The 27,044-nt window shown below is 37.1% G+C and overlaps 1 protein-coding gene and 1 long non-coding RNA gene across 2 annotated transcripts; one reads left to right on the forward strand and one right to left on the reverse strand.

Annotated features, from left to right (window-relative positions):
* Positions 1 to 27,044, reverse strand: LOC123771654 (uncharacterized). Its single transcript, XM_069313237.1, has 2 exons — positions 26,926 to 27,044; positions 1 to 12,426 (listed from the first exon to the last, which is right to left on the reverse strand). Exon 2 carries the CDS (start codon positions 11,537 to 11,539, stop codon positions 10,649 to 10,651), a length of 891 nt encoding a protein of 296 aa, XP_069169338.1. The 5' UTR covers positions 11,540 to 12,426; positions 26,926 to 27,044; the 3' UTR covers positions 1 to 10,648.
* On the forward strand, positions 14,721 to 17,635 carry LOC138356881 (uncharacterized). The gene is made up of 2 exons (XR_011224664.1): positions 14,721 to 16,262; positions 16,475 to 17,635. It is a non-coding gene; the product is annotated as an uncharacterized lncRNA (long non-coding RNA).

Genomic DNA, 27,044 nt, shown 5'->3' on the forward strand with positions numbered 1-27,044 from the left:
TATTTTCGTAGCATTTATTTTCTAAAAAAAAAACATACAAGGAACGCATGTAAGTATGAACATACACGGGTTATAATTTCCTGATTCAGTTGGGACAAATATCAACATACATTTTTACAATATTCACAGTATTCACTATTTACAATATTCACAGTTTTATTTACACATTTTTTTCCATAATCGCGAAGCTCTCCCAGCTTGGGATCAGCTGTACAAAGGCTGCGATTAGGTTTTACTTAAGCATCTGTTATAAATTCCTTGATCCATTTAACAAAATATTTTTTTTGTTCATAGCTACATGACTTACTCAACTCATCAGATACAGATAGACACGACATGTCTTCTGATTGACATTAAGAGATTTACAATAAAGTTACAAGAGGTGGGTCGTACTAAGGTCACTATAAAGGCATAATGGAAAGAGCCGTGCTAAGGTCACAATGAGGTCAATGGCTTTGGTGACTGGAATCTGCTTAGCTGTTTTCCTCGGTTCACTGTGTCTGGCATTGATGGAAAGGCAATTTGTCGAGACAGTGAAGCGTCCTAATGATTTCCACTTGGTTCATTGATTCTCCCTTTGAAGTTTGTCTGGTTGAACATCCTCAGTGAATCATATGCAGTGAATAATTATGTTTACAGACAAAAATAGTTTTTTGTTATTTATAATACTGATTTTTTGTAGTTTTTGTTTTTAATTCACTGGGATACATATATTCATGTGACTTTTCTAGAAGGACACATTACCAGTGATAATCGATGGAATGTCAGTTTGTAGAATAAATGACAATAAATCAACATATGACTTTGTAAATTGCAAAAACAAATTTCTAACAGCAATAGGATCTTCATCACATGATACTAAATCCAGACAATTATTGACAACAATAATCAGATGAAAATATCTTTTTCTTCATACGTACATTACGACCAGCGAAAACAATCAAGGTCCATATATTTCGTGAATACTAAATATTGTGGTAGCTGCATTAATTAGAATTCCATTGTTTCCTACGCAGAAGAGCTTTCTAGCTGAACAATGACCTAAATGATTAATCTTGAAAATACATTTTTTAAAGGTGAAACGTACAGAAAAATCTACTAGATAAATAAGGGGTTACAGTAATTTAAACAGTGAGACATTTTAGAACTTTTAGGGTACAGTCGCGTGTGTTAATACATTTGACCCGGAAATAAATCATGTATTGAGTTCGTGTTGAGCGAAGGTGATGAGCAGTGAATCCCTGGGTGGAGCAAATGATGACGATGATGAATATCTATCTCATGTCTAAGCTGATGATTCCTTTACTTAATGAAGGCGGTGTACAAATGTGTTTGGAAGAATTCATTTGACATTATATATTAATTAAAGTACATCAAAATTATAAAAAAAAACTGTTTCAATAATGTTAAAATCATGATTTTTCTTATATAATGGTAGGGGACGTTATGCACCTTGATTACACATGTAATGCATTTTAGCAGAAATAAGCCTCGCTGTGGTAACTGTAACAAGGTTCTGTGAAGACTTTACTGATTACTAATCATACTCTTCAGTCTTTATATTGCAGATTGTTAATCTTTATTGTAATGAGTATTAGTCTGTTGAGAGATAAATACGTGAATGACTATCAGCTGTGTTTAACTGATGACAAATGAAGACTTATGAATACTAGCATTGAATATTCATTCATTTATTTGTTAATGAATCTTGATCCATGTATTGGAGTTTTTTATGATAAATTTTTTGTATATTTTTGTTACATATTCTGTTTTAGTAAATATTGATCCAATTTATTGAGCCATTATGTTAATGAATATTGATCTATGCATTACATGAACATAATGATGAATATTGATCCATTTAGAGCCTTTTTATAATGAATATTGATTGCTTTTATAGAGCAGTATTAAAATGAACATAGGTAATTTGTATGGAGAAGAATATTAATGAATATTCATCTTGATATTCATTAATATACTGCCCCATGATAATGACCCATATGATGATCAAGAATGATAAAACTGAAGCCTTGACCAAATGAAATGTAAAACAGTGTATCTAGTCAAACACACGATATAATAAAATGTATGGAAGACTTATACAAATAATAGCACCATATCTGAGAAGATTATGTTGATGACTGTTGACTTTTATGATACATCTTTATCATGATCAATTAGTATTAATGAATTCATTATGATTTTCATTATAAACCTGAAGACAATTAGCATTCATCGTTTTATTTTAAGCTTCATAGTGAAGAATCTTCATTCACTCCTCAAATAATTATGTCAGAGGATGAGGTGTATAAATAATTTCTATACATTTGGTGATGAATTAAGACGATGAATGCTGGTGGGTCTTAAGGTCTCCTCCGTGGATAATTATAGATACAAATGAAGGAGCCTTATATGAATCAATAACGTTGATCGGCTGCTGACCTCTGTATAATAATTTCTAGAGGGTCATCAAATTTGACGTTTTTCACAAATTTGAGGCACATGGTAGTGAATACTGATGATTATTGATACTGAATAGTGATTGATCATCCATTTAGAGGAGCCTAATGATATTTGATTGTGAAAATGTATTCACTTAGTGGAGATCTATGATTAATGATAGTGAGCAGTGATTTATTTAGTGGAGCCTTATGATTATTGTTAATGAAACTTTATCCATTTTATAGAGCCTTATGATTAATGACCGTGAATATTGATTAATTTAGTACAGCCATATGATTAATGATAATGAATGTTTATCCATTTAGAAGAGTCTTACGAATAATGATAATGAATATTGGTCTATGTGGTAGAGCCTTATGATTAGTGATAGTGAATATTGATCCATTTGGAAGAGCCAGTTAATGATTGATAGCGAATATTGATCCATTTAGTGGAGATTAATGATTAATATTTGTGAAAACTGATCCATTTAGTGCATCCTCACGATTAATGATAGTGAACATTGATTCATTTATTGTAGCCCTATGATTAATGATAATGAATATTGTTTCATTTAGTGTAGCCTTATGAATAATTATAGTGAATAATAATCTATTTTTAATAGCACCATATTATAGCACCCTATGGTTAATGGTAGCGCATATTGATTTATTTAATGGAATTATATGATTAATGGTAGTGAATATTGATCTTCATAACAGAGCCTTATGATTGATGACAATGAATATTGATCCATTTAGTGGAACCTTATGATTAATGATTGCGAAAAGTTTTCAGTTTAGTGGACCCTTAACATTATTAATAGTGATCAATGTCCATTCAGAGCCTTAGAATTAATGGATGTGAATATTCATCTATTCAGTAGAGCTTTATGATCAGTAATAGTGAAGAGTGATATTGTTTGTTTAAAAGTGTGAGTAATGATAATGAACATTGATCCACTTAGTGTAACCCTCTTGTTAATGATACGGAATATAGATCTATTTATTCAGCCGTATGGTTAATGATAGTGAATATTGAAGTATTTAGTGAGGATTGTGATATTGATCCATTCACCGGAGTCTTATGAATTAGTAATGATTGTTAGTCTATTTAGTGGAACCTTTTGATTAATGATTGTGAACGCTGTTCCATTTATTCGAGCTATGTGTTTAATGATAGTGAATATTGATCCATTTAGATGAGCCTTAAATGACTGATGATAGTGAACATTAATCCATATAGTAAGTCTTATGATTAATGCTAGTGAATATTGATCCTAATAACGGAACCTAATGTTTATTTATAGTGAATATTGATCCTAATAATAGAACCTTATGTTTATTTATAGTGAAAACAGTTCCATTTAGGGGAGCCATGGTATTAATGATTGTGATTAATGATTGTGATTATTGATTTACTTAGCTATATATTTGCTTTATGATTTATGATAAGGATATTGTTCTATACAGAGTAAACTTACGATTAATAATTGTGAGTATTAATTCATTTAGGGAAAACTTATGGAAATTTATAATGAATATGAATTATTTAGTGAGTATGAATGATGATCACGAATATGGATTATTTTAGTAGAGGCTTACGATTACTGATAGTGCTCATTAAACCAATCAGTGGACCCTTACGACTACTGATATTAGATATTAGTTGAGCCTTGTGATAATGATACCTAACAGTGATATATCTGTTAGAACTTTATGAATAATGAGTGAATATTTATCCATTTAAAGTATTTTTTGAATAATGATAGTAAGTTTTTAGCTGAGCCTTATCATTATTGATACTGAATATTAATCAATTAGTGGATCTTCACCATAAATGGTAGTGAATATTAATCATATTATTTAAGTCTGCTCTGAATTGATAGTGAACAATAGTCCATTTAGTGAATTCATACGTCTAATGCTTGTGAATATTAATCACATTAGTGGAGCGGTAATATAACGATTGTGAATATTAATCCATTTTGTTGAATCTTATGCTCAATGACAGTGAACATTGATCCATTTAGTGGAGCCTTATGAATAATGCTTGTTAACAGTGATTACATTAGTGGAGCCTCATGATAATGATTGGGAATATTGATCCATTTTATTGAGTCTTATGATTAATGATAGTGATCTAATGATCTACTTAGTGAGCCTTACGATTACTGATAGTGAATAATAATTCATGTAGGGGAGCCTGATGATCAATGACAGTGAATATTGATCCATTTAAAGGAGCCTTAATATTAATGATAGTGAATATTGATCCATTCAGTGGAGCCAAATAATTATGATAGTGAACATTGATCCATTTAGCGAGCCTTAAGAATAATGATAGTGAATTTTAATGTATGATGTGGAGCCTTAAGCAAATTGACAGTGAACATTGATTGATTTAATGGAGCTTGATGATTAATAACAGTGAATATTGATCTATTTAGTTAATATGTTGAATGGTTTTGAACTTTGATCTATTTAATGATTCATATGATTATTAATAGTGAATATTGATTTGTTTTGTGAAGCCATATGATTAGTGAAAAATAATATTGATCCATTCGCTGGAGTCTTATGAATAAAGCTTTTGAATATTCATTTGTGATGATTATTATTGATCCATTAGGGGAGACTTAAGATATATGGTAGTCAATATTGTTGACATTAATGGAGCCTTATCTTGATGCATTAACGAAGCCTTATGATAAATGATACTGAATATTGCTCGATTAATTAGAGTCTTATGATTAATGACAGTCAATATTCATCTAGGAATTGGTACATTATGCTAAAGGACAATGATCATTGATTCATTTAATGAAACTTATTATTGAAGATAGTGGATATTGATAATTAATTGGAGTAGTTGTAATTAATAATAATTAACATTGAGGATTTATTTATACTGTTCGTAAATATTGATCCATTGAGTGGAGCCTTATGACTAATACATGTGAATATTGATCCATTGAGTGGAACCTTATGATTGTTGACAGTGTTCAAAATATTGAGCCTTAAGGAGAGCCTTATGATATATGATTGTGAATAATGATAGAATTAGTGAAGCCTTAACTGTATTGATGTGAATATTGATCCATTCAGTGGAGCCTTATAAATAATACTTGTGAATATTGATCTCATTAGTGGAGCCTTAACTGTAATGATGTGAATATTGATCCATTCAGTGGAGCCTTAACTGTAATGATGTGAATATTGATCCATTCAGTGGAGCCTTATGAATAATACTTGTGAATACTGATCACATTAGTGGAGCCTTATCTGTATTTATGTGAATATTGATCCATTCAGTGGAGCCTTATGACTAATACATGTGAATATTGATCACATTAGTAGAGCCTTATCTGAATTTATGTGAATATTGATCCATTCAGTGGAGCCTTATGAATAATACTTGTGAATGTTGATCACATTAGTGGAGCCTTAAATGAATGATTTTGAATTATGATCCATTTTTTTTTGCCTTATGATTGCTGATAAAGAATATTGATCTAGTGAGCTTTAAGATTATTGATAGTGAATTTTGATCTATATAGAGCCTTATGCTCAATTGCAGTGAATATTTATCGATTTAGTGGAGCAATATTATTAATGATAATAAATATTGATAATTGATTATAACCTTTGTGATTAATAATAAAGAATACTGATACATATAGTGGAGCTTTCTGATTAATGATAGCGAATATTGATCCATATATTTGAGCGATAAGTTTAGAGAGAGTGAATATAGATCTATTTATTGTAATCTTAATAATTATAGCGAATAATAATAAATTTATTGAGCTTTTTTATGAATAAATGTGAAAATTAGTATTTTACTAATTCACATGAAAATTGATAATGAGTATTGATCTATTTACTGGAGCCATGTGATTAGTGATAGGATATATTGATAAATTTAGTTTAGCCTTGTTATTATTGATAGGCATTCTAGATCCACTAATGTAGCCTAATGATAAATGATAGTGAATGTTGATCCATTTAAAAGAGCCTTATGATAATGATAGTGAATATTAATATATAATTAGCCTTTTGATAAATGATTGTGAATATTGATCTATTTGCTGAGTCATATGATTATTGACAGTGAATATTAATGTTTAGTGGAGCAGGGTTATTAGAGATATTGAATATTGATCCATTTGATAAATGACAGTAAATGTTGATCCATTTTGTAGAGCCTTGTGATTAATGGCAATGAATATTAATCTACTGAGCGGACCTTTTGATGAATGATATTCATTATTGACCTGTTTGTTGATCCATATGATTATTGATAGCGAATATTGATCAATTTACTTGAACAAATTGATTAGTGAAGATTAATATTGATGTTATTGATATTAATATTAATATCCCTAAGTGGTGCCTTATGATATATATATAATAGTCAATATTGTTGACATTAGTTGAGCCTTATGATATATAGTTGTGAATATTGATACAGAGATAGACTTAGGAATATTGATAATGAATATCAATTTATTTAGAGGAGCCATGTGATTAATGATAATGAATATTGATCCATATTGTGGAGCCTTATGATTGGTGAAAGTGATTTTTAATCAATTAGTGGAGCCTTATGATTGTTGGTAGTGAATTCTAATCCATTGATGGAGCCTAATAATAAATGACAGTAAATATTGATCCATAGAGCACAGCCTAATGATTAATGACTGTGAATATTAATCTATTAATAGGCCTTTTAATGAATGATTATGAATATTGATAAATTTGTGTTCTAATATGAGTATTGATAATCAATATTAATCAATTTAGTGGAGTAATGTGATTAGTGACAATTATTATTTATGAATTTAGAGGATCTTTATGACTGTTGACAGTGAATAGTGATCCATTAGTGGAGCCTTATGATGAATGGTAATGAACATTGATCACATAGTGGAGCCTTAAATGAATGATTGTGAATATTAATCCATTTTGTTAAGCCAAAGGATTAATGGAAGTGAATATTGATAAACTTAGTGAGCCTTTAAAATGATTAATTATGAACATTGATCTATGTATTCTGGCGTAATGCTCAATGGCATTGAACACTAATAAATTTTGTGGAGCCATATTAGTCATGATAGTGAGTAGTTATATTTTATATGAGCCATGTGATTAATAATAATGAATATTGATCCATTTAGTGGAGCCTTATGAGAATGATTGTGAATATTGATCCATTTAGTGGAACCTAATGAGAATGATTGTGAATATTGATCCATTTTGTTGAGCCTTATTATTAATGGGAGTGATTAATGAAAAACTTTGTGAGCCTTATGATTATTGATAACTAATATTGATTTATGTATATGAGCTCAATGCTCATTGTCAGTGAACATTATAAATTTAGTGGAGCATTATTATTCGTGACAGTGAATAGGTATAGTTTACTTTAGCCATGTGATAAATAATAATGAATATTGATCCATTTAGAGGAGCCTTTTGAATAGTGGTAGTTAATATTGATTAATGCCAATGATTAATGGTAGTGAATATTGATCTATTTCGTGAAGACTTATCAATAAAGATTACGAATAATTATCTATTTAAGGCGCATTTTTTTATGAATTGTTGTGAATATTGATCGATTTACGTATTCATCTATATATAAATAATGAAATTTGATCAATTTAGTAAAGTCATGTAATTACTAATAATGAATATTTATTCATTTAGTTGAACCTAATGATTAATAATAACGAAATATTAATCTATTAGTGGAGCCTTATGATAAAAGTTAGTGAATATTAATCACATTAGTGGAGCTTTATCTGTATTGATAGTGAATGTTGATCCATTCATCAGAGTCTTATGAATAACGTTTGTGAATATTGATTCAGCAATTGAGCCTAATGATTAATTACAGTGAAAGTTGCTTCATTTAGTGGACCTTATTAAAATAGATCCATTGGTGGAGCCTTATGATTGCTGATAGTGAATTTTAATCCATTGGAGGAGCCTTATCATTGTTAATAGTGAACTTTTATACATTGGTGGAGCCTTATAATAAATGATAGTAAATATTGATCCATATAGTAGAGCTAATGATTAATGATTGTGAATATTTTCTATTTATTAGATCTTTAATGAATGATTGGGAATATTGATCAATTTGCTGATTCATATGAGTATTGATAGTGAATATTGATGAATTTTGTTGAGCAATATAATTAGTGAAAATTAATATTGATCAATTTAGAGGAGCCTTATGACCGTTGACAGTGAATATTGATGCATTAATAGAGCCTTATGATCACTGGAAATGACTATTGATCACATAATGGAGTTTTATTGGCAGTCATCTTGAGTTATTAATAATGATCATTGATCTATTTAGTGGAGTCATATGATTACTGATAATGAATATTGATCCATTTAGTGGAGCCTTATGATTGAGGATAATGAATATTGATCCATTTAGTGGAGCCTTATGATTGTGGTTAATGAGAATTGATCCATTTAAGGGAGCCTTATGATTGTGGTTAATGAAAATTGACCCATTTAGTGGAGCCTTATGATTGTGGCTAATGAATATTGATCCATTTAGTGGAGCCTTATGGTTGTGATTAATGAAAATTGATCCATTTAGTGGAGCCTTATGATTGTGGTTAATGAGAATTGATCCATTTAGTGGAGCCTTATGATTGTGGTTAATGAAAATTGATCCATTTAAGGGAGCCTTATGATTGTGGTTAATGAGAATTGATCCATTTAGTGGAGCCTTATGATTGTGGTTAATGAGAATTGATCCATTTAGTGGAGCCTTATGATTGTGGCTAATGAATATTGATCCATTTAGTGGAGCCTTATGGTTGTGATTAATGAAAATTGATCCATTTAAAGGAGCCTTATGATTGTGGTTAATGAGAATTGATCCATTTAGTGGAGCCTTATGATTGTGGTTAATGAGAATTGATCCATTTAGTGGAGCCTTATGATTGTGGTTAATGAGAATTGATCCATTTAAGGGAGCCTTATGATTGTGGTTAATGAGAATTGATCCATTTAGTGGAGCCTTATGATTGTGGCTAATGAGAATTGATCCATTTAGTGGAGCCTTATGATTGTGGTTAATGAGAATTGATCCATTTAAGGGAGCCTTATGATTGTGGTTAATGAGAATTGATCCATTTAGTGGAGCCTTATGATTGTGGTTAATGAGAATTGATCCATTTAGTGGAGCCTTATGATTGTGGTTAATGAGAATTGATCCATTTAGTGGAGCCTTATGATTGTGGTTAATGAGAATTGATCCATTTAGTGGAGCCTTATGATTGTGGATAATGAATGTTAATTCGTTACCACAAGCACAACTAGGTAAGTTCAACTAGGTGAGTAGACACACACACACACACACACACACACACACACACACACACACACACACACACACACATATGACAAAGAGTGCTGGGAAGACGGGACACCACGAGCGTAGCTCTCATCCTGTAACTACACTTAGGTAATTACACTTAGGTAATTACACACACAGTGGTGCAGCCAGTACTCTTTACCTCACAATTTATCCATAATACCATACAACCCGTTCTCGCAAATTCGTAAAGTCAATATTGACTTATTAACTACGTGCATAGGTGATATACTAAACATAATAGATACCCTTAAAAAGATTCATAGAAAACACCGACCTTACCTAACCTTGTTAGTATCTTAAGATAAGCATCTTATTGCTTCGTAATTACAATTATTACTTAACCTATACCTATTATAGGTTAGGTAATAATTGTAATTACGAAGCAATAAGATGCTTATCTAAACATACTAAGTAGGTTAGGTAAGGTCGGTGTTTTCTATGAAGCTTTTCAAGGGAAACTATTATGTTAAGTATGTCACCTATGCACATATTTAATAAGTCAATATTGACTTATTAAATTTGCGAGAACGGGTTGTACCATACAAAAACAACCCCAAAATATGCATTTTGAGTTTCATTCGCGAAACTCAAGAGATATAATAATGAAGGGTTGAAAGGAACATAACCAATCACGGTACCTATAGGGTTCTTCCCCGGTGGAATATTGGCGCTCTTGGCATCCAGGTTACAATCCCGCCGGGCTGATGCTTGGGTTCTCGTTCGAGTACTACTCGTTCGAGTAGTGCCAAGTACCACAGGTGGTACTTGGCACTACCTGCACAAGTAGGACTGGTCGTCAGTGGAGTGGCAAGTGTGCTTGACCCCAGCTGAAGGAGCAGGTGTGGATGACTCCAGTTGCAGGAGCAGGTGTGGATGACTCTCCAGCTGTAGGAGCAGGTGTGGATGACTCCAGCTGCAGGAGCAGGTGTGGATGACCCCAGTTGCAGGAGCAGGTGTGGATGACCCCAGCTGCAGGAGCAGGTGTGGATGTCTCCAGCTGCAGGAGCAGGTGTGAATGACTCCAGCTGTAGGAGCAAGTGTGGATGACTCCAGTTGCAGGAGCAGGTGTGGATGACTCTCCAGCTGTAGGAGCAGGTGTGGATGTCTCCAGCTGCAGGAGCAGGTGTGAATGACTCCAGCTGTAGGAGCAGGTGTGGATGACTCCAGCTGCAGGAGCAGGTGTGGATGTCTCCGGCTGCAGGAGCAGGTGTGGATGTCTCCGGCTGCAGGAGCAGGTGTGGATGTCTCCGGCTGCAGGAGCAGGTGTGGATGACCCCAGCTGCAGGAGCAGGTGTGGATGACTCCAGCTGTAGGGAGCAGGTGTGGATGACTCCAGCTGTAGGAGCAGGTGTGGATGACCCCAGCTGCAGGAGCAGGTGTGGATGACCCCAGCTGCAGGAGCAGGTGTGGATGACCCCAGCTGCAGGAGCAGGTGTGGATGACCCCAGCTGCAGGAGCAGGTGTGGATGACCCCAGCTGCAGGAGCAGGTGTGGATGACACCAGCTGCAGGAGCAGGTGTGGATGACCCCAGCTGCAGGAGCAGGTGTGGATGACCCCAGCTGCAGGAGCAGGTGTGGATGACCCCAGCTGCAGGAGCAGGTGTGGATGACCCCAGCTGCAGGAGCAGGTGTGGATGACCCCAGCTGCAGGAGCATTAGCGGCAAGGTCGCAGGTTCTCAATGTCATCTGACTCTGGCCTCATCGAGGCGGCAAGGCCAGAGGTTAGGGCGGTTTCAGACCCCAGTAACTACCGGACCAGACGAACCACACTACAGTGGCTGTAGTGCTTGGCAGTGCACCGCTACAGTAGCTGCAGTGGCTGTAGTGCTTGGCAGGGCACTGCTTCAGTAGCTGCAGTGGCTGTAGTGCTTGGCAGGGCACCGCTACAGTAGCTGCAGTGATGGATGATGGACCTTATCACGCCCGTGTGGACATGGACCCCACAGACCTCACGCACTGTGTCTCAGGTACTCTGCTGTTGAAGTTGCTTGTGTTGTAAGTTGGCTTCGGCATCCGTAAGGGTACGGAAAAATAGTGTCAGCCGTGTCGATTTAATGGGCGGCGTAAGCTGTGTCGGGTGGCCGGCTGTGACATCTGTGTCGATGGTCAGGCCGTGTCATCTGCGTCGACGGTCCGGCCGTGTCATCTGCGTCGACGGTCCGGCCGTGTCATCTGCGTCGACGGTCCGGCCGTGTCATCTGCGTCGACGGTCCGGCCGTGTCATCTGCGTCGACGGTCCGGCCGTGTCATCTGCGTCGACGGTCCGGCCGTGTCATCTGCGTCGACGGTCCGGCCGTGTCATCTGCGTCGACGGTCCGGCCGTGTCATCTGCGTCGACGGTCCGGCCGTGTCATCTGCGTCGACGGTCCGGCCGTGTCATCTGCGTCGACGGTCCGGCCGTGTCATCTGCGTCGACGGTCCGGCCGTGTCATCTGCGTCGACGGTCCGGCCGTGTCATCTGCGTCGACGGTCCGGCCGTGTCATCTGCGTCGACTGTCTGGCCATGACATCCGCGTCGATTGTCTGTTCGTGTCATCTATGTCGACTGACGGATGAGATGCCTGCCGCCATCACTGTTAAACGAGAGAAATTATCATGTGTTAGTTAGCCAGGTGTGAAGGGGGTCAGGTCTGGAGCGTGTCTCAAGCCGGGGCCAGGCGCAGGGACACAGCTGACACCTGCGCGTCTTAACAAGAAAAGAAGGGTGCAGGTGACAGACTGAAAAACAGGGACATAGATAATGGCAGAAAAAATAGATACTGAGACGAAGATAAAGGCAGAGATAGGTATTGAGACATGTTTCTAATCCAAAAATTTTGAACAATGTGAAACTGGGACTTAGTTTATCAGATTTGTTTATGCTTTATTACCCCTTTGGTCTGACCCCTCTAGTCTGACCCCTCTGATATGACCCCTCTGGTCTGACCCCTCTGGTCTGACCCCTCTGGTCTGACCCCTCTGGTCTGACCCCTCTGGTCTGACCCCCTCTGGTCTGACCCCTCTGACATGACCCCTCTGGTCTGACCCTCTGGTCTGACCCCTCTGATCTGAAAGCTTATTTAGGATCCTTCAACAACATTTGAAGAGCCATCAATATTGCAGCCAATTTTGCTCAAGCACGAACCTACTGGCCCACAGACGTACTGGCCCACGGACGTACTGGCCCACGACGTACTGGCCCACGGACGTACTGACCCACGCATGTACTGACCCACGCACGTACTGGCCAACGGACGTACTGACCCACGGATGTATTGACCCACGCACGTACCGACCCACGCACGTACTGACCCACAGACGTACTGACCCACACACGGACTGGCCCACGGACGTACTGACCCACGGACGTACTGGCCCACGCATGTACTGGCCCACGGACTAAACAGCCCCATAAAACACCAAAAAAAAAGTTATTAAAATTGTTCTAGATTTATTCCTCAATAACATTTATTCCTATTTTTACGGCTTCACAATATTTCTTGACATTAAATTTGCCAAGGAAACTGTGGGACGATAATAATGTTTTTTCCTTCTGTGCGTCAGGAAGTAAACAAAGGAAATAGTCTTGAATTGTCGTGTCATTTTAGAAGGGGGGAAACTTGAATGTCGCAATGATGCCTATTTTATTGGTAGTTTTTGTGTTTTTTAAGGGGGATATTTTAGAAAGGGTGCTGGCAATAGGTATTGGAAGAGGAGGCTGGAAAAGGGAATTGGGAGAAGGGGACGGGGTGGTTGGCTGTTAGATGGTGTGTGTTTATATGGGAGGACTGATAACGGAGTGGTGTCAATCTTATCTTGAGGTTATCTTGAGTTGATTTCGGGGCTTTAGTGTCCCCGTGGCCCGGTCCTCGACCAGGCCTCCACCCCCAGGAAGCAGCCCGTACCAGCTGACAAACTCCCAGGTACCTATTTACTGCTAGGTAACAGGGGCATTCAGGGTGAAAGAAACTTTGCCCATTTGTTTCTGCCTGGTGCGGGAATCGAACCAGCGCCACAGAATTACGAGTCCTGCGCGCTATCCACGAGGCTAGCAGGCCTCTAAAGAGAGATCTGGGAGACGGAGACAGTGTAAACTCACTCTCAAATAACTCCCAGGTAACCTATTTACTGCTAGGTAACAGGGCATAGGATGAAAGAAACTCTGCCCATCGTTTCTCGCCGGCGTCCGGGATTGAACCCGGGACCACAGGATCACGTATCCAGCGTGCTGTCCGCTCGGCCACCGGCTCCCTATAAGAGTTGTATCGTGTACTCACCTAGTTGTACTCGCCTAGTTGTGTTTGCGGGGGTTGAGCTCTGGCTCTTTGGTCCCGCCTCTCAACCGTCAATCAACAGGTGAACAGATTCCTGAGCCTATTGGGCTCTATCATATCTACACTTGAAACTGTGTATGGAGTCAGCCTCCACCACATCACTCCCTAATGCATTCCATCCGTCAACAACTCTGACACTAAAAAAGTTCTTTCTAATATCTCTGTGGCTCATTTGGGCACTCAGTTTCCACCTTTGTCCCCTTGTGCGTGTGCCCCTTGTGTTAAATAGGCTGTCTTTATCTACCCTATCAATTCCCTTGAGAATCTTGAATGTGGTGATCATTTCCCCTCTAACTCTTCTGTCGTGTGTGTGTATGTGGGTGTGTGTGTGTGTATGTGGGTGGGTGTGTGTGTGTGTGTGTGTGTGTGTGTGTGTGTGTGTGTGTGTGTGTGTGTGTGTGTGTGCGTGTGTGTGTTTACTAGTTGTGTTTTTACGGGGGTTGAGCTTTGCTCTTTCGGCCCGCCTCTCAACTGTCAATCAACTCTTAACTAACTACTTTTTTTTTCCCCACACCACACACACACACACACACACACACACACACACACACACACACACACACACACACACACACACACACACACACACACACACCAGGAAGCAGCCCGTGACAGCTGACTAACTCCCAGGTACCTATTTACTGCTAGGTAACAGGGGCACTTAGGGTGAAAGAAACTTTGCCCATTTGTTTCTGCCTCGTGCGGGAATCGAACCCGCGCCACAGAATTACGAGTCCTGCGCGCTATCCACCAGGCTACGAGGCCCCCATGTGTCGTGTGTGTGTGTGTGTGTGTGTGTGTGTGTGTGTGTGTGTGTGTTTATGTGTGTGAATTAGTGTATATGTATATTGTGTGAGTGCGTGTATTAGAAACTATATTTCTAACATACGCGAACGACATGTCTACAGGGGTCGAGTCCTATATGTCGATGTTCGAGGATGACGCGAAATTAATGAGACAAATTGTGACAGATGAAGATTCTTGGATCCTCCAATAGGAATTGAACAAGCTACAGACATAGTCAGAGAAATGGCTACCGGAGTTCAACACGATCAGGCGTAATGTTATGGAAATGGGACTAGGTTACAGGAGACCAATTGGTCAGTCCACAATGAACGGAAACTACCTTCCTTTGACGATTTGAGAAAAGGACTTGGGAGTGGACGTTACGCCAAATCAAACTCCTGAGGCACATATAGATCGGATAACGACCGCAGCGTACTCTACGCTAGCAAAAGTTAGAACGTCATTCAGAAGCCTATGTAAGGAGGCATTTAGAACGCTTTACACTGCCAACGTGAGGCCAGTCTTAGAGTATGCCGCCCCATCATGGAGCCCCCCATCTAAAGAAACACATAAGGAAACTGGAAAACGTTAACAAATTTGCGACGAGACTCGTCCCAGAGCTGCATGGGATGAAGTAAGAAGAGCGACTGAAGGAACTGAACCTGACGACGTTAGAATAAAGGGGGGGGGAGCGGGAAAATATGATAGCATCATTAAAAATACTTAGAATAATAGAAAAAGTGGAAATAGACGAAATGTTCACACGGAATACCAACTGAACAATGGGATGAAGCTGGAAACTCAGTTGAGTCATAGAGATGTTTGTAAGTTTTCTTTTAGCGTGAGAGTAGTGGGGAAATGGAATGAACTAAAGGAGCACCTTGTGGAAGCAAACACTATTCATAACTTTAAAACTAGGTATGTGTACTACACATACACACACAAACACACACACACACACATACATTAGAGTGCTTAAACACCCATAAGCCTCTCCTCAATATCACTCGACCAATCAGAAAAACGCGATAAGATAACTTCGCCAGGATTGGCTGCCGGGTCGCCGCTACTAAGAGCGATCTTGCGGTCCAGCTCCTCCCCCCTTGCACCTCACACACACACACACACACACACTCTCACACACACACATATATAAAGAGCAGCAGTGAGAGTTGCCTCAGAAAGCAGTTGAACTGTAACCCATCAAGCGAAGCTAAGATAACAGCTCTACTATGGACCCATCAGCACCGTGGCCCTGGGTGACTATTTCGTTCCCTGAGGAGGCGACCGAGACGTGAAGACCTTGCAGGGTAAGTTTTGGGTCACGTCTGGCTTTGTGTACCTCATTCATAACACATGTGGAATAAACTCAATGGACATTACGTCAGTTGGTGTGACCGAAGCCTTCACTTCAGTGAAGTGTTAGTGGGATTTGGTTTAATATGTGTACACGGTGTGGTATTAATTTTTGTTATTTTGTTTTTTGAAGGATATTACCTAATCCCTAGTTTTGATATGGCAGGTGTTGCGGTCGGTGATGCCTCCATTCACCACCAGGCTGCCTCTATATCAGCAGGCTGCCTCTATATCAGCAGGCTGCCTCTACACCACCAGGCTGCCTCTACATCAGCAGGCTGCCTCTACACCACCAGGCTGCCTCTACACCAGCAGGCTGCCTCTACACCAGCAGGCTGCCTCTACACCAGCAGGCTGCCTCTACACCACCAGGCTGCTTCTACACCAGCATCACTAAGTGTGACACATTATATCTTGGAACATCGCAAGATCTCCTGGAATGATCTAGCATCTTTAGGCATGCCTCAGCATTACCAAGGGTGACATAATATATCATGGAATACCACAGCATCTCAAGGGATGCCCCCGCATTTCAAGGGATGCCCCACCATCTCTTGACAAGCCGCAGCATCACTGTGAATGGCCCAACATCTCGTGGCTTGACATAGCATCCCTCTCCGCGAGTCAGCTGACTTGTTCAAACACAAGTTTCAGCGAAAACCTTTAAAGTTCCATCACTCAATTCTTTTATTCGAATATATTATTTTTTTAAACAAAATTGACATAAATTTATGTAGCATTTCGCTACAATATATCCTCCAAAACACGGCCATATTTTGATGCTATTAATTTCATGTTGCTATTAATTTCAATTGATGACCCTCAATTGATGACCATCAATGGATGACCATCGATTGATGACCCTCAAAATGTACTGTTTTGCAGTAATAGTCCATTCTTTCGAATTTCGATGAAGAGCTTATGTTTCAAAATCATTAGATTCATCAACAAACTCGGATAACTTTTTTTGTTTTGCTATTGTGAATATATCATGTTACGGGTATATCGTTATACCATTGCGTGAGGTGCGATAGACACTTCATGCAGACATACTTTGATCCATTTATTTGTGGAGCCTGAAGATATAATCGAATAATATTTTTAATTTATCGCAAAATATGCTTCTTTTTTAGCGTAGAACAATGCCTTTATTGTATTATTTGTATTTGTTAACTTTTTCTCATATATATACAATTATTATGGTGTATCTTTCAAGGGTACACCTTGGGTATATCTCTTAGAGGTATACTTTGGGTTTATCTCTCAGGGATACACCTTGGGTGTTACTCTGAGTGGTACCTCTACTACACACTACACTGACACACACCTACACTATCGTTCCCAAAAGTTCTCACTTGGGATACATAAAATGTCACTAATTTACCGCAGTAATTCAGACTGTGATCGGCAAGTAGCTGAAGCCTTCGATATATTTTTAATTATTCCTTTAAATAATTTTTCAACCTTAGCTGCTCATAAAATTTCGAAACAATTTCCAGGAAACTGACATAAACAATCAATTTTCAAAGTATATATTGACGAGTTTGTCAGTTTAAACATATTTTTTTTTCTATTGTTGTCATTTTTAAATAATAGAACAAACTTCAATTCATAGATTTGCTCTAGAGTTTTTGAGAGCACTGATGAGTAACTTTAATATGAAAGTTGCTAGTGTTAGTTAACATAATTGAACAATTTACTGATCCTATGTTGAACATAAAAATGTGTATAATTTCTAGCGATGAGCTTTAATTTGCTAACTAATTAGATTGCTCTATTAAGCAATATCTTCAATTGTGTATCATTAATTTCATGACGAGAAATTAATACCAGAAATTGTGTATCAATTTCTCATCAAACTCTATTTCAGTTTACGAAATGTTTAGCAGCCAATTCAATATGTATGTTATTAATATGTATAAATATGTTTAGAATGTTGTAAACCATGTATTACACTTGCAGCTCGTTCTTTGCTGCGGTGTATTAATAATTTGATCCATGTATTTATGGAGCCTGAAGAGGAATTCGAATATATCTTTTTTACTTTCGATTATTCAATAATTTTTGTTGTATACACACACTTTATAGTGTGTCATCAGTACAATATTATATATATATATATATATATATATATATATATATATATATATATATATATATATATATATATATATATATAATGAATCATGTTTATCATAGATTGAACTTTATTTTTGTATTATGGAGTTAAAATAATAAAAAATCCAAAAATATGAAATTTTTACCTGCATTTTTGACAAAGATCCTTGTGTTGATAACATTGAAATGATTCAATTAAATTTTCAATTACAACAATAACTAAACTAAATAATATATCCAACGCATCTGGCTATTTTACACTCCATTAGCAACCTGTACAAGGTCGTTTTTGGATACATTTAGGTACATATAAAATAAATATGTTGCTGCTTCATTAACATTGTCAATGACAGTGACATTGAGGCTTCAGAACACGTGGATAAAGGAAACTTCAGGAGGTTTTCTGGCCAATTCGAGGCAGCAGCAGAACAATTGGGAAAAAAACAATGCATCTCCTACTTATATCCACTCAAACTCAATCATATATATGTCTATTTATGTCTTGAAACAATCCAACAATCCCACGTTTACAGTGTTGTCCGGTTAATTGTTTCATAAATCAACAACTTTCTTTTCAATCAATTGTTTATCCAGGTCTTTACTGATTCTTAAGCTCCTCAATTTGTACCCATTGTTTTGTGTTTTAAACTCATTTGCTTGTACAGTGAATCAAACCATCAATACATAAATTCTAAAGGAAGTCAAGCAGGGGCATGACAAAGGAAAGAATAAACATTTCATTAAGGGAGTTTAAAGTTCACTGTAATACATTTACGAGATTGTCTTCTTCTTTTAAAGTTAACATTACTTTTGTTAACCTCATTCGCTTGTTTCTAAGTACGTTGTTCGAGACGATTATTTTGACCACTTCCAAATTACTGAAAATTCATGAGGTATATTTCAATCATACGTTTGAGTACTTTGTGTATGATTAGGTGTTGATCTTGCAACATACAAATGTTTATCTTACAACTTACAAATGTTTATCTTACAACTTACAAATGTTTATCTTACAACTTACAAATGTTTATCTTACAACTTACAAATGTTTATCTTACAACTTACAAATGTTTATCTTACAACTTACAAATGTTTATCTTACAACTTACAAATGTTTATCTTACAACTTACAAATCACCACAACGTCTGAGTGTGTTCCTCTCCCACTATGTGATCCTCAACACCAGTCTGAGACTCTGTGTCTGTTGGTGTCTTTGCCAAAAAAGTTTATATTTACACATTAATTATATTTGTTATATATATATATATATATATATATATATATATATATATATATATATATATATATAAATGTTGTACCTAGTAGCCAGAACGTCGTACTCGGCCTGCTATGCAAGGCCCGATTTGCCAAATAAGCCAAGTTTTCCTGAATTAGTATATTTTCTCTAATTTTTTTCTTATGAAATGATAAAGCTACCCATTTCATTATGTATGAGGTCAATTTTTTTTATTGGAGTTAAAATTAACGTAGATATATGACCGAACCTAACCAACCCTACCTAACCTAACCTAACCTATCTTTATAGGTTAGGTTCGGTTAGGTAGCCGAAAAAGTTAGGTTAGGTTAGGTTAGGTAGGTTAGGTAGTCGAAAAACAATTAGTTCATGAAAACTTGGCTTATTAGGCAAATACGGCCTTGCATATTAGGCTGACAAGTGCGTTCTGGCTACTAGGTAAGCACTTGTCAATGGCTACCGTCCTTATTTCGAATGGCTAAATGGAAAAAAAAATTTACCTTAGCGTGAGAGAAACTTTAGCTAAACATAAATTAACTCAAACTCAGCTTGAATAACGGAAACTCTTCTTGAATAACGGAAACTCTTCTTGAATAACTGAAACTCTTCTTGAATAACGGAAACTCTTCTTGAATAACTGAAACTCTTCTTGAATAACTGAAACTCTTCTTGAATAACTGAAACTCTTCTTGAATAACTGAAACTCTTCTTGAATAACTGAAACTTCTTGAATAACTGAAACTCTTCTTGAATAACGGAAACTCTTCTTGAATAACTGAAACTCTTCTTGAATAACGGAAACTCTTCTTGAATAACTGAAACTCTTCTTGAATTTAGCTGAGGTCCACTATCTATCTAGTTGCTTCCACTGGGACAAGAAGCCGGAGGCTTGTTAAAGGTCCCCCACTATTCCTGAGAATGTTTCCTTCAGGAGTTTGAACTGCAGGAATGCCTTGGTATTTCCGGTTTCGGAAATAATATATGCAGTGAGAAAATTTGAAGAGAGAATGTGTTTTGTTTACCCTATTTATCTGGGTTTAAATATATTGTCAAGAACTTGAAACTTTTTGATATACATGTATTGTTTAATTACGAAAATACTGTTGGAAAACTATTAGTTCGAAACTAAATTGATTGAGAGATGGCTTCTTCAATAACATATTGTAAAAGCACTTTCAATAGGAAAATAATTCAATTAGCTTTAATATAGATTACAAAATAATGTAATCTCAACATAAGCAGTGATTTGTATATTTTAGATCCTTTTTTGATTTATCAGTTTAAGGGCGATTTGAGTAGGATCACTGATACACATTTGTCTCACTAATACGTTATAATACACTAATACTACTAACTACTAATACACTAACACTAATACTAATAATATCCAAAATCTTGTGATATTAATATCCACGATGTAGCTCCTATTTATATCCACCTAATCCCGTTCATATATATGTCATTGTATCTCACCTCTCTTCTATCTATATATCCAATCTACTGACTTGTAAATCCATCCTTTTAACGATGTATTATTAAATATGAAAGTACTTAAGATAATTCCTCTTTCAATCCATCCTTCGTGGTCTAACAGTCATATATATATATATATATATATATATATATATATATATATAGGTGTATACTGGCAGCAGGTTTTCTTTTAAACATGTCTCATTGAATATGACCGCATATTCTGTATTTACTATCTTCTGATTTAGGGCTGCTATCCCTCTAACTATTTTCTTAGCATCAGGGCTTAGCTGAAATAGAAGTTCTCCAAAACTCATTTTCGTAATTTCAAGGTGAAGAAAAGAAGTGAATTACTATAGAATGTATTACACTTATTTATACAATTTGCACAACGTTTCGAACCTCCATGGTTCATTCTCAAGTGAAAAGAATTTTCAGGACTGGTTGATTTTATACGCGCACTGGGTCAGGTGATAAGACAATATAGGTGAAAACATGGGGGGGATACATAAGGGATATATGGGGGGTGAAACATAAGAACATAAGAATAGAGGTAACTGCGAAAGGCCTATTGGCCCATACGAGGCAGCTCCTATTTACATACAAAGATTAATCAAGTGTAATTGACCTGTTATGTTGAACAGTGTCTTCTGTGTTGACATCGTTATGTTCTGGTCTTGTCCTTACTCTCATGGTGGGTAGAGTAAATAGTTCCGTGATTTGGGTGTTCATGGTAGGTTGTTCTATTCTTATGTGAATTGCTTCAAGAATTTGTAATCATCTTGCATCTTGGGTTTTGTCTATTATACAGGTATTTTTGTTCAACATTTCTCTTGTTAGGGTGATGTCATGGGCTTGTCTCATGTGATTCCTGGGTGCACCAGATTGAAGATGGCATGTCAAACGCCTCGTCAGCTTGGTCGACGTCATACCTATGTACTTAGATTGAAGGTTACATCCTTCGTGGGGGCAAGTGTACATGTATACAACGCTTGACTGCTGTAGAGGGTTCTCCGTCGGCTTCGGGCTGTTTTTGATAAGGAGTTCGGAAGTCTTCTTGGTTTTGTAGAATATTATCAGGTTTATGTTTTGGTTAGGAGTAATGCTTTTTACTCCTTTACGGATTATTTCTTTCATTATTCTTTCCTCTTTTATATGTTCACTGTACATGGTTGATTTGTAATATAATTTTATTGGAGGTATTGTGGTTTCTGTTCTAGGTTCTGGATTATACCAACGGTCCAAGTGTCTTCTTATAGCACGTTTATTTCCGCGTTGCTATATCCATTGTTCACCAATAATTGAGTTACTCTTTCAAACTCTCTACTCACGTTGCTCCATTCAGAGCAGTGGGTCAGCGCTCGAAGAAAATAAGCATTGAGAACACTGGCTGGGCTTAGTATATACGATGGTGCTTAAAGAGGTTCCTGTTTTTGTTATTAGTACATCCAAGAATGGCAGACTGTTATTTTCACTAATTTCATGTGTAAATCGGAGTACTGACTCTCTCTCTAGATGGCTTCTTAGATCAAATAGTTCATCTGAGTCTTTTACTATTACGAATATGTCATCTACATAACGGCAATATACAGTTGGTTTTTGTCTGCTACTGAAGACTCTGTCTTCGATGGTTCCCATATAAAAATTTGCAAATAAGACTCCTAACGGGGAGCCCATTGCTACTCCGTCTATTTGTAAATACATGTCTGCTTGTGGACTGATGAAAGGGGCTTCCTTTGTACATGCCTCGAGAAGACTCTTCAAATATATATATATATATATATATATATATATATATATATATATATATATATATATATATATATATATATATAATATACAATTAGTATTTACTTGAGTTCAGGTCTATGCTCATGACTAAACTATACAACTATACCTAATACTTGAGTAATATGCTATTGTGGTGGCCTCAGTAAAACTCCAAAGATTGATGAAGCAAAATATAAATCAAAACTTTGAATCTTAGTCCAGAAAATGTATCTCGAGTTAGTGTGTGAAAAATGAAGTTAGTGTGTGTGGTGGCTGGAGTTAGTGTGTGGAGGCTACAGTTAGTGTGTAAAGGCTGGGGTTAGTGTGTGGAGGCTGGAGCTAGTGTGTGGTGGCTGGAGTTAGTGTGTGGTGGCTGGAGTTAGTGTGTGGTGGCTGGAGTTAGTGTGTGGTGGCTGGAGTTAGTGTGTGGAAGCTGGAGTTAGTGTGTGGTGGGGGGACTAGTATGAGGTGGACGGAACACTGACGTCGTTGTAGCTCTCAGCCATGTCGCTGTTTTAATAAAATTGTTCTGTACATTACATTAATTTATTCCATAAAGCAAAATTTAATAAAATTGAACTGACTCAATTTGGGGCTTCATACGCGCTTTTATTTCTGAGTCCAGCCTTTTTTACCTCAGTGTTCCGGCCCCCGCTGGCTGCTCCGAATATATTACGGTAGTCCCGACGTAATTCCATCACCCAGTCAAAGTGCCACAGTTAAACTGAAGTGGCATTCGACAAAGCAGTATTCTATATATATATATATATATATATATATATATATATATATATATATATATATCGTACCTAGTAGCCAGAACGCACTTCTCAGCCTACTATGCAAGGCCCGATTTGCCTAATAAGCCAAGTTTTCATGAATTGTTTTTCGACTACCTAACCTACCTAACCTAATCTAACCTAGCTTTTTCGGCTACCTAACCTAACCTAACCCATAAAGATAGGTTAGGTTAGGTTAGGTAGGGTTGGTTAGGTTCGGTCATATAACTACGTTAATTTTAACTCCAATAAAAAAAATTGACCTCATACATAATGAAATGGGTAGCTTTATCATTTCATAAGACAAAAATTAGAGAAAATATATTAATTCAGGAAAACTTGGCTTATTAGGCAAATCGGGCCTTACATAGTAGGCTGAGAAGTGCATTCTGGCTACTAGGTACGACATATATATATATATATATATATATATATATATATATATATATATATATATATATATATATGTCGTACCTAGTAGCCAGAACGCACTTCTGGGCCTACTATTTAAGGCCCGATTTGCCTAATAAGCCAAGTTTTCCTGAATTAATATATTTTCTCTAATTTTTTTCTTATGAAATGATAAAGCTACCCATTTCATTATGTATGAGGTCAATTTTTTTTTATTGGAATTAAAATTAACGTAGATATATGACCGAACCTAACCAACCCTACCTAACCTATCTCTATAGGTTAGGTTAGGTTAGGTAGCCGAAAAAGTTAGGTTAGGTTAGGTTAGGTAGGTTAGGTAGTCGAAAAACAATTAATTCATGAAAACTTGGCTTATTAGGCAAATCGGGCCTTGCATAGTAGGCAGAGAAGTGCGTTCTGGCTACTAGGTACGACATATATATATATATATATATATATATATATATATATATATATATATATATATATATATATATATATATATATATATATATATATATTGTACGTAGTAGCCAGAACGCAGTTCTTGGCCTACTATGCAAGGGCCGATTTGCGTAATAAGCCAATTTTTCCAGAATTTCAATATTTTTTTATTTTTTTCTTATGAAATGATAAAACTATTCATTTCATTATGTATGAGTTGATTTTGCTTTAAATTTTAGTTAAAACTAACGTAGATATTTGAGCGAACCTAACCAACCCTACCTTACCTAACCTAACCTATCTTAACCTAACCTAACCTAACCTAACCAACCCTACCTTACCTAACCTAACCTATCTTAACCTAACCTTACCTAACCTAACCTATCTTAACCTAACCTAAACTGACATAACTAAATCAATAATTTGTGTTAATAATGTAATATAATAATAATATTTAAAATTAACCAAAAGGAAACAATTTATTGAAAAAAAGAAAATCACTCGGCCTATTAGGCAAATCGGACCTTGCATACTAGGCCGAGAAGTGCGTTCTGGCTACTAGGTAGGACATACATATAAATAATAAAATGGACAGATTTATCATCTCATTAGAAAAAAAAATGATCACTTCATCTTTCCATTATTATTGCTCTAGAGGTGTAGGTGTGTATGCCCTGTCTAGAGGGACCTAACGAGGCCTCCATTTGAGAACACGATACTCTAGAAATTTATTTTGATTCACTTAATCATGTCAGAGCGTTGGCCGGGTAAATTGGACGTCCGGTTAATCCCTAATTACATTGGGTTTTAGATCATCTCAGCTTATACACGGAATTTATTTAAGCCATCGTACGTATGCGCCAGTCTGAGTAACTTGTGGTTTAATTACTGGGGTAAAGTTGATCTCTAAGTAGCTCTTGCTGTGGCTGAGCGGGATGATTGTTGGTCCCTATATCAAAACTTGAGCAGGAACTTGTGTCTACGTGGTCACGTTACGTGTTGTATACATCGGTTCTGTGCACCGGTTTCAACCCGTTCTCGCAAATTTAATAAGTCAATATTGACTTATTAAATATGTGCATAGGTGACATACTTAACATAATAGTTTCCCTTGAAAAGCTTCATAGAAAACACCGACCTTACCTAACCTACTTAGTATGTTAAGATAAGCATCTTATTGCTTCGTAATTACAATTATTACCTAACCTACAATAGGTATAGGTTAAGTAATAATTGTAATTACGAAGCAAAAAGATGCTTATCTTAGGATACTAACAAGGTTAGGTAAGGTCGGTGTTTTCTATGAATCTTTTTAAGGGTATCTATTATGTTTAGTATATCACCTATGCACGTAGTTAATAAGTCAATATTGACTTTACGAATTTGCGAGAACGGGTTGACCGGTTTCTATATATCAGGTTCCGTACATTAGGTTCCATACATTAGGTTCAGTACACGAGCTTCAATACACTAGGGTTCTATACACGAGATTATGTACACTAGGTTCAGTACAACAGGTTCTACATATTCGGTTCTATACACCAGGTTCAATACACCGCATTAAATTGGTTTATGTTTACGTAAGATATTATGAACATCGCGCGCGCCCGTGTGTGTGTGTATGTGTGTGTGTGTGTATGTGTGTGTGTGTGTGTATGTGTGTGTGTGTGTGTGTGTGTGTGTGTGTGTGTGTGTGTGTGTGTGTGTTCGCGCGCGCGCGTTTGCTCAACCGGTGTACAAGTTCCAAAGCCAATTGAGCTCCATCATATCCACATTTGAAACTGTGTATGGAGTCATCCTCCACCACATCACTGCCTACTGCATTCCATTTATTAACTAATGTGTGCCTGCGTGTGCGTGTTCAGTAGGCCTATGCATGCCAAACAGTCCGAACAACACCCACAAATGAATAACTACCACCAGAGTTAACTACTATAATGGGTGGGTGGGAGGGGGTTGGGGTTCAGTGTGGTAATGCTCTGTAGCTCAGCCCACAGTCAATAAAGCTATCCAGTGTCCCATTCAATTACCCCACGTGCTGTTTTACGCAGTGTTGCGTTACGCTCCCAATATGCATAAGCGAAAGCCTCGCGTTTCAATATGGATTCGCTTTGAGTTGTTAAAAACGGGTTTAATACGCGTATCATAATCACAATACACGTATGATCTGTACTGCGGCAAATTGTCAAAATGTTTATTTGGACTTTTGTACCCAGAGGCGCCACTGTAGCGCCAAGTACAAGCGGACTTGTTCATGATCATGTACGGTTGAGTTCTAGCAACACAATCCTAAGTTCCCAACTAGTTGGTGAGGTGGTTGTGGTGTGTGTAAGGTGTTGCAGGTGGCTGGCTGGTCCGCGGCTTACCTGGACTTTGGTCCACGGTGGTGGCCTGGCTGACGTCACAGGTGACGTGGCAGTCTTGGCGGCGTTCTCACTCCGCCTCTCACTGATACAACTCACCTTAACACATTATTTTATAAACC

This window comes from Procambarus clarkii, chromosome 75, assembly GCF_040958095.1.
Source record: "Procambarus clarkii isolate CNS0578487 chromosome 75, FALCON_Pclarkii_2.0, whole genome shotgun sequence".
Classification (NCBI taxonomy): Eukaryota; Metazoa; Arthropoda; class Malacostraca; order Decapoda; family Cambaridae; genus Procambarus; species Procambarus clarkii.